This window comes from Hemiscyllium ocellatum, chromosome 7 (genome assembly GCF_020745735.1).
Source record: "Hemiscyllium ocellatum isolate sHemOce1 chromosome 7, sHemOce1.pat.X.cur, whole genome shotgun sequence".
NCBI classification, from domain to species: domain Eukaryota; kingdom Metazoa; phylum Chordata; class Chondrichthyes; order Orectolobiformes; family Hemiscylliidae; genus Hemiscyllium; species Hemiscyllium ocellatum.
Genome location: NC_083407.1, coordinates 69,533,642 through 69,547,827, shown reverse-complemented (window position 1 = coordinate 69,547,827; position 14,186 = coordinate 69,533,642). Strand labels below are relative to the sequence as shown.

Sequence of the window (14,186 nt, the reverse complement as noted above, 5' to 3'; positions counted from 1 at the left end):
TGCAACATCTGTAGTGAGAGAAACAGAGCTAACATTGACTGGAATGGCTCTTCCTAGTGATCCATCAGAGATTCCTGTCTACAGCCATGCACTCAAGATTCCTTCCTGCTAATTTGAGACTGGAAATTGCAATTATATTAGAAAAGGCATAAGGAGTTTCAGAAGATACTGGATGGAAGTGGAGGAACTTATTGAAAGTGAATGGGAAAGATTTGTGAAAAAGTTTGAAGACAATATTTTAGAGTCAAACAGTACAGAAGAGGCCCTTGGGCCCACCCCATCTGCGCTGACTTATGTACGCTAATATCACGTTCCAGCGCTTGGCCCAGAGCCTTCACTGTTATGAATTTCAAGAGCACAATCACATACTTTTGAAAGTGGAGATGTTTCCTACCTCTACTTCCCTCCCAAAAGGGAGTTTCATTACAGAAGGAAATTCCATTGCAGGTGGCACATCAGAATATGGAATAGGAATGTGCAGAGTGTAGGAAAATATCAGAGTAGTTTGAGCAAGATAGAAAGTTATTGGAAGATCCTACAGAGGACAGTGAGATGCTTAGAAAACCAAAGATATTAAAGCAATCAGTGTAAGAAGTAAATTTTGAGTCTTGGGGCCAATAACAGCAATGATTTAAGTTAATAAATAACCCACCACTGTTCTCAAAATTGTGTATCATGGCACAATTATGCCATAATGTGAGCGAATGTGCCACTGTCCATTAGAGAACAGGTGAAGGTGGAAAAGATAGTCAAGATGCATTCATGCAAAGGCCAAAGTTATTTCAGTGCAGAAATCGATCCTATAGTAGAAAGAAAGACATTATGATGAGTAATGTATTTGGAAACCAAAGAATAATTGGCAAGGAGGAACTTAAGAGGTATTCATACAATTATTTTAACATTTCTTGACAAATTAATTCCATGCATGTGATTTGCTTTTTACTTAATAAATATTTGGCTTTAGCATCCCACAAATGCGTAGTCAGAAATAAAGTGCCTATGGCTTATAAAAAATTTCAAATATCTGATGAACAATTCCTTACAAGTTTATTTAAAATAAAATCCAAATTAAATCACACCAGTACCTTACCAATACAATGAAGGAGCCAACAGACTTCAGGACAGGAAAGTGCTCATCAAGTTTGTTGAGAATATGAAAACTTTGTAAACTAGGATGACAGAATAATGTTCAGCTACAGAATGTTTACAAATGAGTTACAAATCAATGGGTTTCTGGCACACTGATTTTATAAATTACCTCCAGAAAAACTGAACTTGGCAAATTGGTGGAAGATACAAAATATGTGTTTCTTTCTAAACTTTACTTCAAATAAAATAAACACTTAGCCAAACTTTTAGAGTGGACTTCGGCCAAATGTACCTTTTATTTGTAATTTATCATCGTCTTCCTCTTAACTGTAGATAAAATATGTGAACAGTTAGTTCCTAGACTTTAAATAACTAAAGGAAGAAGAATTTCCCCCTTCCAAAGTTTTTCTCCAGTTTGCTCTCTCACCTGATTCTTGCAAACTGGCAGAGTACTCATGTCCATGTAATTATCTCTGTCAGACTGGAGATTAAATGCGTCCCTGTTTTGTCTCTGGGTAAAAGTACATTAATAATAAACTTTAGGTTACAAACAGAATTACTACTTATGGATGTGTAAACTGGACATTTGAACTGCTCATAAAATATTTTGTTCTAAAAAAACCATGCCTGAAAAATAGGCACCTCTGCTGGAGTCAGATGAAGAGGGAAGAGAGCAAACTTCACATTCAACTTTACATCAGGCAGTAGCACCGGTAAAAGGCACAGCATATACATAACCACTTGAGGGAGCTAAGAGTATTGATTACGCAGCCATTGGTCCACCAATATCCAAGTCATGCTAGTTCTTTCACAAGTGAAATGCCAGAAACTCAGATTAACAGTAGATGCCTAGTAAAAATGGACACAGTTTCTGGAAGAACTGTAAACATATTTTCAAATGTAATCTGGATAACTGCACACTGCTAAATTAAATATCACACAATCTTGATTTTCTTTCAAGCAAAATATAGACGCCTTGAATAGCAAAGTGAGTAATCACACACAGCGTTAATGCAATATATTAAATGTAACCATTTCCAGTACCTCATGCAAGTAAAAAAAAAAGTATCTTGTGGCTGTGATTTCAGATTTTAATTTACAGAAACCTGTTTAATGCTCAGCATAACTCGGAATAGAACACACTCATACAAAGACAACTGAAAACGTATCCAGTATTGAAAGAATTCAAAAAATACTTTAATTAGTATGGATGATGTAAATAACATTATCCATGTATCCCTATTTTGTAAATTTAAATGTCATTCTTTAGTCCCCAGGACACCATTGAGAATATTCCTCCTTCCTGGAAGTTAACAATTTCAACATTTGAATTTAATCAAAAACCCATAATTCACTAAGGAGGTGAAATACAGTGTGCATTCTGTACAATGATATTTTTCCCGTTAGGAAGAAGCTTACAGAAAGGTCATGGGAATAAAGAGAGAACATTGTACAAAGTTTAACATTGAGTAACATTTGCTTATAGTACTGAATTAACATGCAAAAAAAAAGTTACCAGTAACAAGCAGGTATGGCTGTGTGATTGGTGCAAAAGTTTTTGAAGGACATAAATAGGCAGCAATAGTAAATCAGAGCTGACCGTCCATGCCTTTTAAAAAAAGTTACCAGATAATTATTTAAGTGACTTCCAAGCATTTTTTTAAACTGTCAACTGCATATCCTGCTTGTTGCTTGAATACACTTGTCAAAAATTCTCAGCTTTACTGTAACAGGGAATTGCACGCAATACAAGTTTCACAGCATTTCTGCAAACACTTGCTGTGTCCCATATTAGAGAAATTATTAGCTGACAAATTCTACTGCAAATATTTTGTTTACAATGTGTAAGTTGTTAATTTTTTTATTGTTTGGAGATTTCATCTTTGATGGTGGGATTCGCTTCCTTTCGAAGAATTCAAACTTTAGCTGCTGAGCACACATCTGATTTACAGAAGATTTCGATTTCCAAAGATATTGTTGGGATCCACATATTGCTTAACAGATTTCAGCATCCCAATACCAACATCCGAGATACTGTCCTTCAGCCATCGTTTTCGTAACTTACCCACTAGAAGACAGACAAAAAATGCTTGAGTACACACTTTATGTTGAGAGATCAATCTTTTGAAGATGGCAAATAAATACTGTATGATAAATGATTTTATTTAGAAGAGGAGAAATACAGTGTCATATGATTTATTGAGCTTCACTGACTATCAGGCTCATTAAACTCAATGCTCCCCAAAAAAGGAGCTGCACGGTCAGGTTCAATGCAAAATGGAGAACCAATATATAAGATACATAAAGATTTGTAGATTTTAATGGAGCTATTAACACTTAAAGTAGTGGCTTCAATTGTTTTCCAGTAAAATGCATTCCTTGGTAACAGGGACAATAGATCCAACAAAATTTATAAATTATGAGAGAAGTGGTTTATTTCTTACTGCATCTTTAAATAAGCACATTGTGTAATTTAGCTGAATCATCTTGGTCTCACAAAATACAGAAATAGCTAATGTGAATCACACTGCCATTCTTATCAGATAAATATAATTTGACAGAATTCTCTATATTAATTTGTGAAGCATAATAATTCATGAATGACATTCTTAACAAATCTTACAATATTACTATATAAGCCTGTCCAAAAACAGCTCAACACAATACAGTACAGATGGAAGATAAGCATTATCTCAGTCAAGTCCACACACACATACAACCAAACAGCTACTGCAGTTACAAATGTAATTGCCCAGAAAAGGACACATGCAGCAGTTGACTGGACGGAACATATTATTGCCACTAGGGTGTAGAAACTAACACATGCTTGAATGCACACTTCCAACACAACTGTAAATCCATATGGAATTGCACTGACTTTTGAACAGCTAGAAAACAAACATCCCTGCATAGAAAATGAAGCTACTCAGAGCTCCAAAAGCAGAAGGCACTTGGAGTGCATCATTAGCTTTGTCAGAGTGTTAATTTGCACATCCATCTTGTCATATTTCCTCAGTTTATATTTTTATCAAAGTAAATTGAATATTCATTTGACTAGTGAGCTGAAAATCTGCAGACCACGGGCTGTTTTATTTGCAATATTGTTTAAAATTACTTTTACTCCAACAGAGAAAATTATATTCACTTTTTATCTCAAGTCAAAGACAAGAAAATAAACAGGTTTTCAACGCAGAAAATGCTTTGGCATTCGTTAAGTAAGTTGGAGCAGAGGGTTGCTTGATTGAAGTAGCCAAATAAGTAGTGAAATTAATTTTTAACTTTATTGTCACAAGAACAAAATTAAACCCAACACTATCAACTCAAGTTGAACATTAAGATGCCTCAAAATTTATGTTCAACTGAAGTGACCACTAGCCAAAAGCAAATAAAATGATTGAGCACTTGAAAGCATAAAACCTCACACTAACTACCTGACAAGAGCTCCTAGAAAAACGAATTACTTGCTACATAGCATGAAAAAGCAAAAATGTATGCACCAACACTTAAAACAAGAATACAGTGAATATTATTAAAAAGGTTAGAACTTTCATTATTTGGCCTTAGTCATTTTATTATCTTTGCCCACTCCTCCCCTCCCCCCACCTTCCATTGCACTTCTGATGTGCACCTCCTACATTCAGTCACTAAAGAGTCAGGAAGGGAGTTGCTTGCTGCAAAATTATTCTAAAACAGTATTTATAGAAACTGGTCCAGTTCGGTTGCTGATAAATGGTAATCTCTAGGATGCTGACAGTGAAGGATCTACAGATGAATCACAGAAAGTAAGAGTAGACTAACTGGTCCTTTGAGCCTGTTCAATGGCATTACCATTGCAAAAGATAATGGGTTGATTGTCCCTTGTTGGAAATGGGTCATTGCATGGCACTTATATGGCATGAGTGTTAATTACCAATTACCTGTCCAAGTTTTCATGCTGTCACATCTTGCAGCATATAGACTTTAAAAATTTTGTTTTTGGATAATAGACCTGTGCAGCATTGACTTCTGAAGCCAGAAGTCAGCACACTGGCAGTTGTGCATAAAACCTCAAGAGTTGCTTTGACAGAATATTGATATGGACACAGACTATTTCATTATCTGAGAACCAGCAAATGAAGTTGAATGCTATACATTCATCAGTTAACATTCCCATTTCTCATCTCATAATGGAGAGGAGGTCATTGATGAAGCAGCTGAAGATAGTTGGTCCTAGCACACTAACCTGAGGGGAGTGGACTGAAATAATTGACCTCAAGCAACCACCAACATTAAGTGTAGTACTCTTAAGATCTAAATAATTGCTGATCAATTACTCATCAACTGGCACTAAAAATTAGCATGATAAAAATGAATCAACGTCGAGTTTGCTTCTAAGTTCTAAGTAATGAGAGTTGAAACTGTATAAAAGAACAAAAGGCCAGAATTCAAAGTAATGCATTAGTACTCTAAGTTAAATTCTGCATAACCAGAGCTGCTGTCACTCAGATGAGACATGAGCAACCTAAAATCCACTTGTTAATTTAGGTGTGCATTTAATACATTTATGTGAAGAGCAGACTGATTTGCTAGTGACACTGACACTGCACAAAGACAGATTAAGCATCCACTTCTTTGCAGTTTGCCACATTAGTTATACACAAAATGACCATGTCCATGTAACAATTCCTGTGTCTATATAATAATGCCAAAATCAAACATTTAACATGGAAAGAGATTTGATGGTATTTTTGTAATTTCAACTTTTCCTTCTTTCAACAATTCAGTATAAGGACTTACATGAAGTTCATATTTCTTAGATTACGCCAGTTTTCTTCAATGCACCAATGAAGAAGAACTCCATTTATCACAAAGTAATTGCAAGCAGACAAACTAGTCTGCCTCTTTCCAGCTAACTATTATTAATCACAATTACAGCTGAGGCAGTGCAAGAGAAACAATCAATTTTTTCGATGACACTAAATTCTCAATAGAGAATACAAGGGCAAGACCTCAAGGTCAGTAAATGAAACGGATAACAATAAGAAAATTCAGCATGGAACAACTTCCACAATAATGTATTATACCTGATATAATTGTACTGTTATAATTTGTCATACCATGTTCTCAAAATAAGCCCTCAAGTTCAATATACAATTTTGTCGCTGCAATGCATTTCATAGAATAAATGCTGAATGATCCATGGTATATATGTTAGAGTCATAGAGATGTACAGCATGGAAACAGACCCTTCGGTCCAACCTGTCCATGCTGACTAGATATCCTAACCCAATCTAGTTCCACCTACCAGCACCTGGCCCATATCCCTCCAAACCCTTCCTATTCATATACCCATCCAGATGCCTCTTAAATGTTGCAATTGTACCAGCCTCCACCACTTCCTCTGGCAGCTCATTCCATACACGTACCACCCTCTGCATGAAAATGTTACCCCTTAGGTCTCTTTTATATCTTTTCCCCTCTCATCCTAAACCTATGCTCTCTAGTTCTGGACTCCCCCATCCCAGGGTAAAGACTTTGTCTATTTACCCTATCCATGCCCTTCAATTTTGTAAACCTCTATAAGGTCACCCCTCAGCCTCCAATGCTCCAGGGAAAACAGCCCCAGCCTGTTCAGCCTCTCCCTTTGGCTCAAATCCTCCAGCCCTGGCAACATCCTTGTAAATCTTTTCTGAACCCTTTCAACTTTCGCAACATCTTTCCGATACACAGGAGACCAGAATTGCACGCAATATTCCAAAAGTGGCCTAACCAATGTCCGCAACATGACCTCCCCTCTCCTGTACTCAATACTCTGACCAATAAAGGAAAGCATACCAAACGCCTTCTTTACCTACCTGCGACTCCAGTTTTGAGGAGCTATGAACCTGCAGTCCCAGGTCTCTGCTCAGCAACACTCCCTAGGACCTTACCATTAAGTGTATAAGTCCTGCTAAGATTTGCTTTCCCAAAATGCAGCACCTCGCATTTATCTGAATTAAACTCCATCTGCCACTTCTCAGCCCATTGACCCATCTGGTCCAGATCCCATTGTAATCTGAGGTAACCCTCTTCGCTGTCCATTACACCTCCAATTTTGGTGTCATCTGCAAACTTACTAACTGTACCTCTTATGCTCACATCCAAATCATTTATGTAAATGACAAAAAGTAGACGACCCAGCACCGATCCTTGTGGCACTCCACTGGTCACAGGCCTCCAATCTGAAAAACAACCCTCCACCACCACCCTCTGTCTTCTATCTTTGAGCCAGTTCTGTATCCAAATGGCTAGTTCTCCCTGTATTCCTTGAGATCTAACCTTGATATTCAGTCTCCCATGGTGAATCTTGTCAAACTTCTTTTAATTGACTGTTTTGTTTTAATTCAAGGATTAAATAATGTTCAGAAACTTTTCATTTTGGTAAAATGGGCTTGAAAGCTTTGTGCATCAGTTGAATATTTCACAGACAATATAAGCCTTTGGCAACTGGAAATGGGAAATTTTTGTGGGTGGAGAAAAGAGAAAGAAAGTGCAAAAGGTTTAGATTCAGAGGTCTAAATGATGTGAGAAAATACGTGGCTGGGATGGATGCAGGAGGAGAGTTTAGCAAGGATCTAAATAGATTTGAAGAGCTGTTGTGAACTGTAACATGTTGGGAGGGGAGAAATTAATACAAATTGATGATGTAGACAGGATAGTGTAGGAAGTGTTTGACGTGCTTGCCTTTATTGGTTGGTACATTGAGTACAGGAGTTGCGAGGTTATGCTGCAGCTGTATAGTTAAGCCACTTCTGGAATACTGCATTCCATTCTGGTCTCTCTGCTTGGGAAGGATATTGTGAAACTTGAAAGGGTTCAGAAAAGATTTACAAGAGTGTTGCCAGTGTTAAAGGGTTTCTGCTATAGGGAGAGGCTGAATAGAAAAGGGTTTCTGCTATAGGGAGAGGCTGAATAGACTGCAGCTCTTTTTCCTGGAGCATCGGAGGCTGAGGAGTGACCTTACAGAAATTTATAAAATCATGAGGGCCATGGATAGGGTAAATAGACAAGGTCTTTTCCCCAGGGTGGGGGAGTCCAGGATGAAAGGGCAAAAGGTTTAGGGTGAGAGGGTAGAATTTAAAAGGGATCTAAGGGACAACATTTTCACACTGAGGGCCATAGGTATATGGAGTGAGCTGCCGGAGGAAGTGGTGGAGGCTGGTACAATTACAACATTTAAAGAGGTACTTGGATGGGTACATGACTGGGAAGGATTTAGAGGGATATGGGCCAAATGACTAGATTAATTTAAGATATCTGGTCGGCATGGATGAGTTGGATCTGTTTCCATGTTATACAGCTCTATGATGGCAGTGATGGGTTATGGGATTTAGTGCAATACACGATGTAACACAGAGGTGCTGCAATTTCTGGACAGAAGATGGTGGAAAATTAGCAAAGGCTATTGTCACCTTTGTATTCAAATGGCAAAATTTGGAAGAAAAGGAGTAGTAAAAATAATCCATCTTACAGACGGAGATGAATAGGATTAAAGCTCAGCTTTGCAATAAGGTTTTGCATGTGCTGATGCATTTAGCAAATGACAAGGAAGTGAACTGGTTTCAGCATAAGGGTGTGAAACTTAAGGTAGGGGATAGGAGTTATATTTTCCCAATGTTCAGATTGAAGAGGTTGCTACTTATCCAAGATATCAGACACGCTTGCAAGTTCCCAGTGTTAAGCATAGAGGGAGAAGTTGTAAAAATTCTATTAGCATGAATAAGAAAACTGCTGATGACACTGAGGGACAGCACTTATGTAAGAGATGGCATCAAATGGATTAATGGCAGAGTCCAAAACGGACACAATGTCAAGAAGATATTGCTTGAAGTGCAATAACCCCAACAATTTTAGAAACTGAACTCACTTAGTAACACTAATAAATTAACCAAACCAGAAAAAGTTAGACCAGTGAATGTTTCTTGAAGGAACATCAAGATATCTAGGCTTTAAAGGAGTATGCCCCACACCATGCAAGACTTTTCTTCCAGCTAAAAGCTTCAATACCTGCCTTTCCTCAACACATTCGGGTCTTTTCAGCCCATTGAAGAAATTTTCAGAGGAGACAAAAGCCCAGTGGCATTATTGCTAGATTATTAATCCAGAGACCAAAGTAATGTTCTGGCAATCCAGGTTCGAATCTGCTATGACAGATGGTGAAACTTGAATCCAATAAAAATCTGGAATTACGAGGTTTGATGTGACCACAAAACCAATGCTGATTGTTGGAAAAATACATCTGGTTCACTAATGTTGGTTAAGGAAGGGAATCTGCTGTTCTTACCCTGTCTGGCCTATTTGTGCATCCAGTCCCACAGCAATGTGATTTACTCGAAACTGCCCTCTGGGTAATTAGAAGTGGGCAATAAATGCTGGCCTGGCCAGCAATGCACACATCTTGTGAATGAATAAAAAAAGGTTCTATTTTGCCTCCCCATAGAGTTTCCCCAAGTTCCGTCTCTGCTGAATGCGACTACTGCATCCTCACTTCTTCTTCACTCCCCGATACATCACCTCTCCCTCGACATTATGCAATTATTCCATTTGATCATAACTCCCCACTTACAATGATTTAGATGACCAATTAAAGTATCAAATGCACATCGAAAATCAATCTATTTCAGTGATAAAATGTCAAGTCTTCCCAAACCCATGCCTGCCCTCATGTCTGTTTAATCCCATTTCTGACTAGCTATCTGACTTTATTCTTGAAACATTGATAATTCTTCTGCTTGAATTGCTTCCTGGATTTCTTATAAATACCTCAATCATTGGTGACAGACTATTTCTACCAAGGATTTACATGTCCTTCATAATTTTAAAACTGCTACCAATCTTCTTTATTTAAACTACTCAGTTCCAAACAGTGTAAATTTTGGTCAGGTTTTCTTTGCATATACCAGGCAGCATCCTAATGAATCAACATCATTCCAGTTCTACTGCCTCAACAACTTTTAAACTATGTGCAGTGCAGAGCTGTTTGTTACTTCATTGGTGGTTTTCTCAAAGTCTTTACATAGACTCACAATTATGACAACATATATTTCATGCCTTTTACCAAAGTCCTGTATGTTATTATTTTTATTTCAGGCCTATAGACCATAAGACATAGGAGTGGAAGTAAGGCCATTCGGCCAATCAAGACCACTCCGCCATTCAATCATGGCTGATGGGCATTTCAACTCCACTTACCTGCATTCTCCCCCGTAGCCCTTAATTCCTTGTGACATCAAGAATTTATCAATCTCTGCCTTGAAGACATTTAGAGTCCCGGCCTCCACTGCACTCTGTGGCAATGAATTCCACAGGGCCACCACTCTCTGGCTGAGGAAATGTCTTTCTGTTCTGTTCTGAATTGACCCCCTCTAATTCTAAGGCTGTGTCCACAGATCCTAGTCTCCACGCCTAACGGAAACAATTTCCTAGCGTCCACCCTTTCCAAGCCATGTATTATCTTGTAAGTTTCTATTAAATCTCCCCTTAATCTTCTAAACTCCAATGAATACAATCCCAGGATCCTCAGCTGTTCCTCGTATGTTAGACCAACCATTCCAGGGCTCATTCGTGTGAATCTCCGCTGGACACGTTCCAGTGCCAGTATGTCCTACCTGAGGTGTGGGGACTCCAAATGGGGCCTAATCAGAGCTTTATAAAGTCTCAGTAGCACAACGGTGCTTTTATATTCCAACTCTCTTGAGATAAATGACAACATTGCATTCGCTTTCTTAATCACGGACTCAACCTGCATGTTTACCTGTAGAGAATCCTCAACTTGCACTCCCAGATCCCGTTGTACTTTGGCTTTACTAATTTTCTCACCGTTTAGAAAGTAGTCTATGCTTTTATTCTTTTTTCCAAAGTGCAAGACCTCGCATTTGCTCACGTTGAATTCCATCAGCCATTTCCTGGACCACTCTCCCAAACTGTTTAGATCCTTCTGCAGCCTCCCCACTTCCTCAGTACTACCTGTCTGTCCACCTAACTTCGTATCATCGGCAAACTTCGCTAGAATGCCCCCAGTCCCTTCATCCAGATCATTAATATATAATGTGAACAGCTGCGGCCCCAACACTGAACCCTGCGGGACACCGCTCGTCACCGGCTGCCATTCCGAAAAATAACCTTTTATCCCAACTCTCTGCCTTCTGTCATGTGGCACCTTATCAAAAGCCTCCCATGTGGCACCTTATCAAAAGCCTTTTGGAAGTCTAGATAGACCACATCCACTGGGTTTCCCTGATCTAACCTACTTGTCACCTCTTCAAAGAATTCCAGCAGGTTTGTCAGACACGACCTCCACTTACTAAATCCATGTTGACTTGTTCTAATCAGACTCTGCTCTTCCAAGAATTTAGAAACCTCATCCTTAATGATGGATTCTAGAATTTTACCAACAACCGAGGTTAGGCTAATTGGCCGATAATTTTCCATCTTTTGTCTTGATCCTTTCTTGAACAAGGGGGTTAACAACAGCGATCTTCCAATCATCCGGGACTTTCCCTGACTCCAGTGACTTTTGAAAGATCTCAACCAATGCCTCCGATTTTTCCTCAGCCACCTTTCTCAGCACTCTAGGATGTAGCCCATCGGAGCCAGGAGACTTATCAATTTTAAGACCTTTTAGCTTTTCTAGCACTTTCTCTTTTGTAATGGCAACCATACTCAACTCAGCCCACTGACTCCCTTTAATTGTTGGGATATTACTCATGTCTTCCACTGTGAAGACTGACGCAAAGTGACTTGTTAAGTTCTCCTGCTATTTTCTTATCTCCCATCACTAAGCTTCCAGCATCAGTTTGAAGTCAGCTTTTGCCTGTCATTTGTTTCTTATGTATTGAAAGAAACTTTTACTAATATTACTGGCTAGCCTACCTTCATATTTGATCCTCTCCTTCCTTATTTCTCTCTTTGTTATCCTCTGTTTGTTTTTGTAGCCTTCCCAATCTTCTGATTTCCCAGTGCTCTTGGCCACTTTATAGGATCTCTCTTTTTCTTTAATACATTTCCTGACTTCCTTTGTCAGCCATGGCTGTCTAATCCCACCCCGGATAATCTTTCTTTTCTTGGGGATGAACCTTTGTACAGTGTCCTCAATTATACCCACAAACTCCTGCCATTTTTGCTCTACTGTCTTCCCCGCTAGGTTCTGCTTCCAGTCTATTTTTGTCAGTTCCTCTCTCATGCCCTCATAATTAGCTTTATTTAACTGTAACACCATTACACCCGATCTTACCTTCTCTCTTTCAAACTCCAGACTGAACTCTACCATATTATGGTCGCTGTTTCCTAAGGGTTCCCTTACTTTAAGATCTTTTCTAAAGTCTGGTTCATTACATAGCACTAATTCCAGAATAGCCTGCTCCCTTGTGGGCTCCATGACAAGCTGTTCCAAAAAGCCATCCTGAAAGCATTCCATGAATTCCCTTTCTTTGGATCCACTAGCAACATTATTTACCCAGTCCACCTGCATATTGAAGTCTCCCATGATCACCGTGACCTTGCCTTTCTGACATGCCTTCTCTATTTCCCGGTACATGTTGCGCCCCTGGTCCTGACCACTGTTAGGAGGTATGAACATAACTCCCATTATGGTTTTTTTTTGCCTTTGTGGTTCCTCAATTCCACCCACACAGATTCCACATCATCCGACGCTATGTCATTCAGTGCCATAGATTTAATTTTGTTCTTAACTAACAAGGCAACCCCACCCCCTCTGCCCACCTCCCTGTCTTTTCGATAAGTTAAAATCCTTGGAGGTTTAACTGCCGGTCCTGACCCCCCCCCCATAACCACATCTCTGCGATGCCTACCACATCATAATCATTCACTATGATCTGTGTCATCAGTTCATCTGTTTTGTTACAAATGCTACGAGCATTCAGGTAAAGTGCCTTAATGCTAACTTTATCATTAGAGATATTGGAAGTCACGAGATGTCCTAAGTTATCCTTCCTTTTTGCTGTATTCCCAGTCTGCCTAGAGTTTAAATCCGCCTGCACATATGCTATTCTGTTGCTTATCTTTCCATTTAACTCCATATTTCCTGTCACTTTCACTTTCCCTTCCCCGAACTCAGAAGTTTAAAGTCCTACTGACCAACCTATTTATCCTCTTCACTAAAACATTGGTACCTGATCGGTTCAGGTGGAGACCGTCCCAACGGTACAGATCCCCCCTGTTCCAAAACTGATGCCAATGCCAATGCCTTGTGCCGTTGAAGTGCTGCTTTTGATATGAATTTGAAAATCTCAATTTTGGCTTTCCTCCAAAATGTAATTGCTTTCTTTGATAAACTAAAACATATCATCCAGCACTTACTAACAGCCAATTCTATTTGGCATATTTTTTTCCGCATTCCATCAATATGCCCTTGCAGCTTTCCAGGCACCTGGATAGGAATTCCTGTTTTAGCTTTGCCTCCAGAATCAGACACCACTCCCTTTAGGGTTACCTCCAAATCATTAACATACACAATTCCAGAACAGAAATTCATGAAACATCATGTAAATACTTTTAACCAGGAACTCCCAAACCACCTCCACCCAAATCGCTTATTCCTCTCCCAACCAGTTTTTACATATTAAAATGCTAACATTCCTTAATTCTTTATGCTTCAATGTTTTCTAACAGTATTCATCTGGCACTTTCTGAAAGATTTTCTGTTAATCCACATTAATTTATCCTCTCCCCTGGCTCGCCCTTCCATTTATAGGGTCTGCTGAGCACCACTTCCCATTTGGAAATCAGCACTGGCTACTTCAATTAATCACACTCTGCAAACTATGCACAGTAACACTGTGGAGAACTTCACCAGAATGAAAACAAACTCCGCCAGGTGAAGGACGACTGATAGAGTTTCCAGACAAGGAAGCAGCATGGAGTTTTGAGATCTGGAGAGCTGAAGTAGACATAAACTCTGGCAGATTAAGCATCATGTGGGAAAATGTGAAGTTCTTCATTTTGACAGGAAGTATACAAAAAGCAAAATGGAATAACTTCGGAACACTTTACTAGGTTGATACCCGGATTAGTGATCTGTTTCACGAGGAAGATAGGTTGGAGAGGCTGGGTTTGTTCCC

The 14,186-nt window shown here is 39.1% G+C and overlaps 1 protein-coding gene across 1 annotated transcript in view; it reads right to left on the bottom strand.

Annotated features, from left to right (window-relative positions):
* Nucleotides 1-1,023: 1,023 nt before the first annotated feature.
* The window catches only part of agps (alkylglycerone phosphate synthase), a 157,064-nt gene continuing 143,901 nt past the window's right edge, over nucleotides 1,024-14,186 (bottom strand). Inside the window, exon 20 of the mRNA XM_060827329.1 lies at nucleotides 1,024-3,157. Within this exon, the coding sequence (XP_060683312.1) occupies nucleotides 3,036-3,157 (122 nt within the window). The 3' untranslated portion in view covers nucleotides 1,024-3,035. The remainder of the gene's footprint in view (nucleotides 3,158-14,186) is intronic.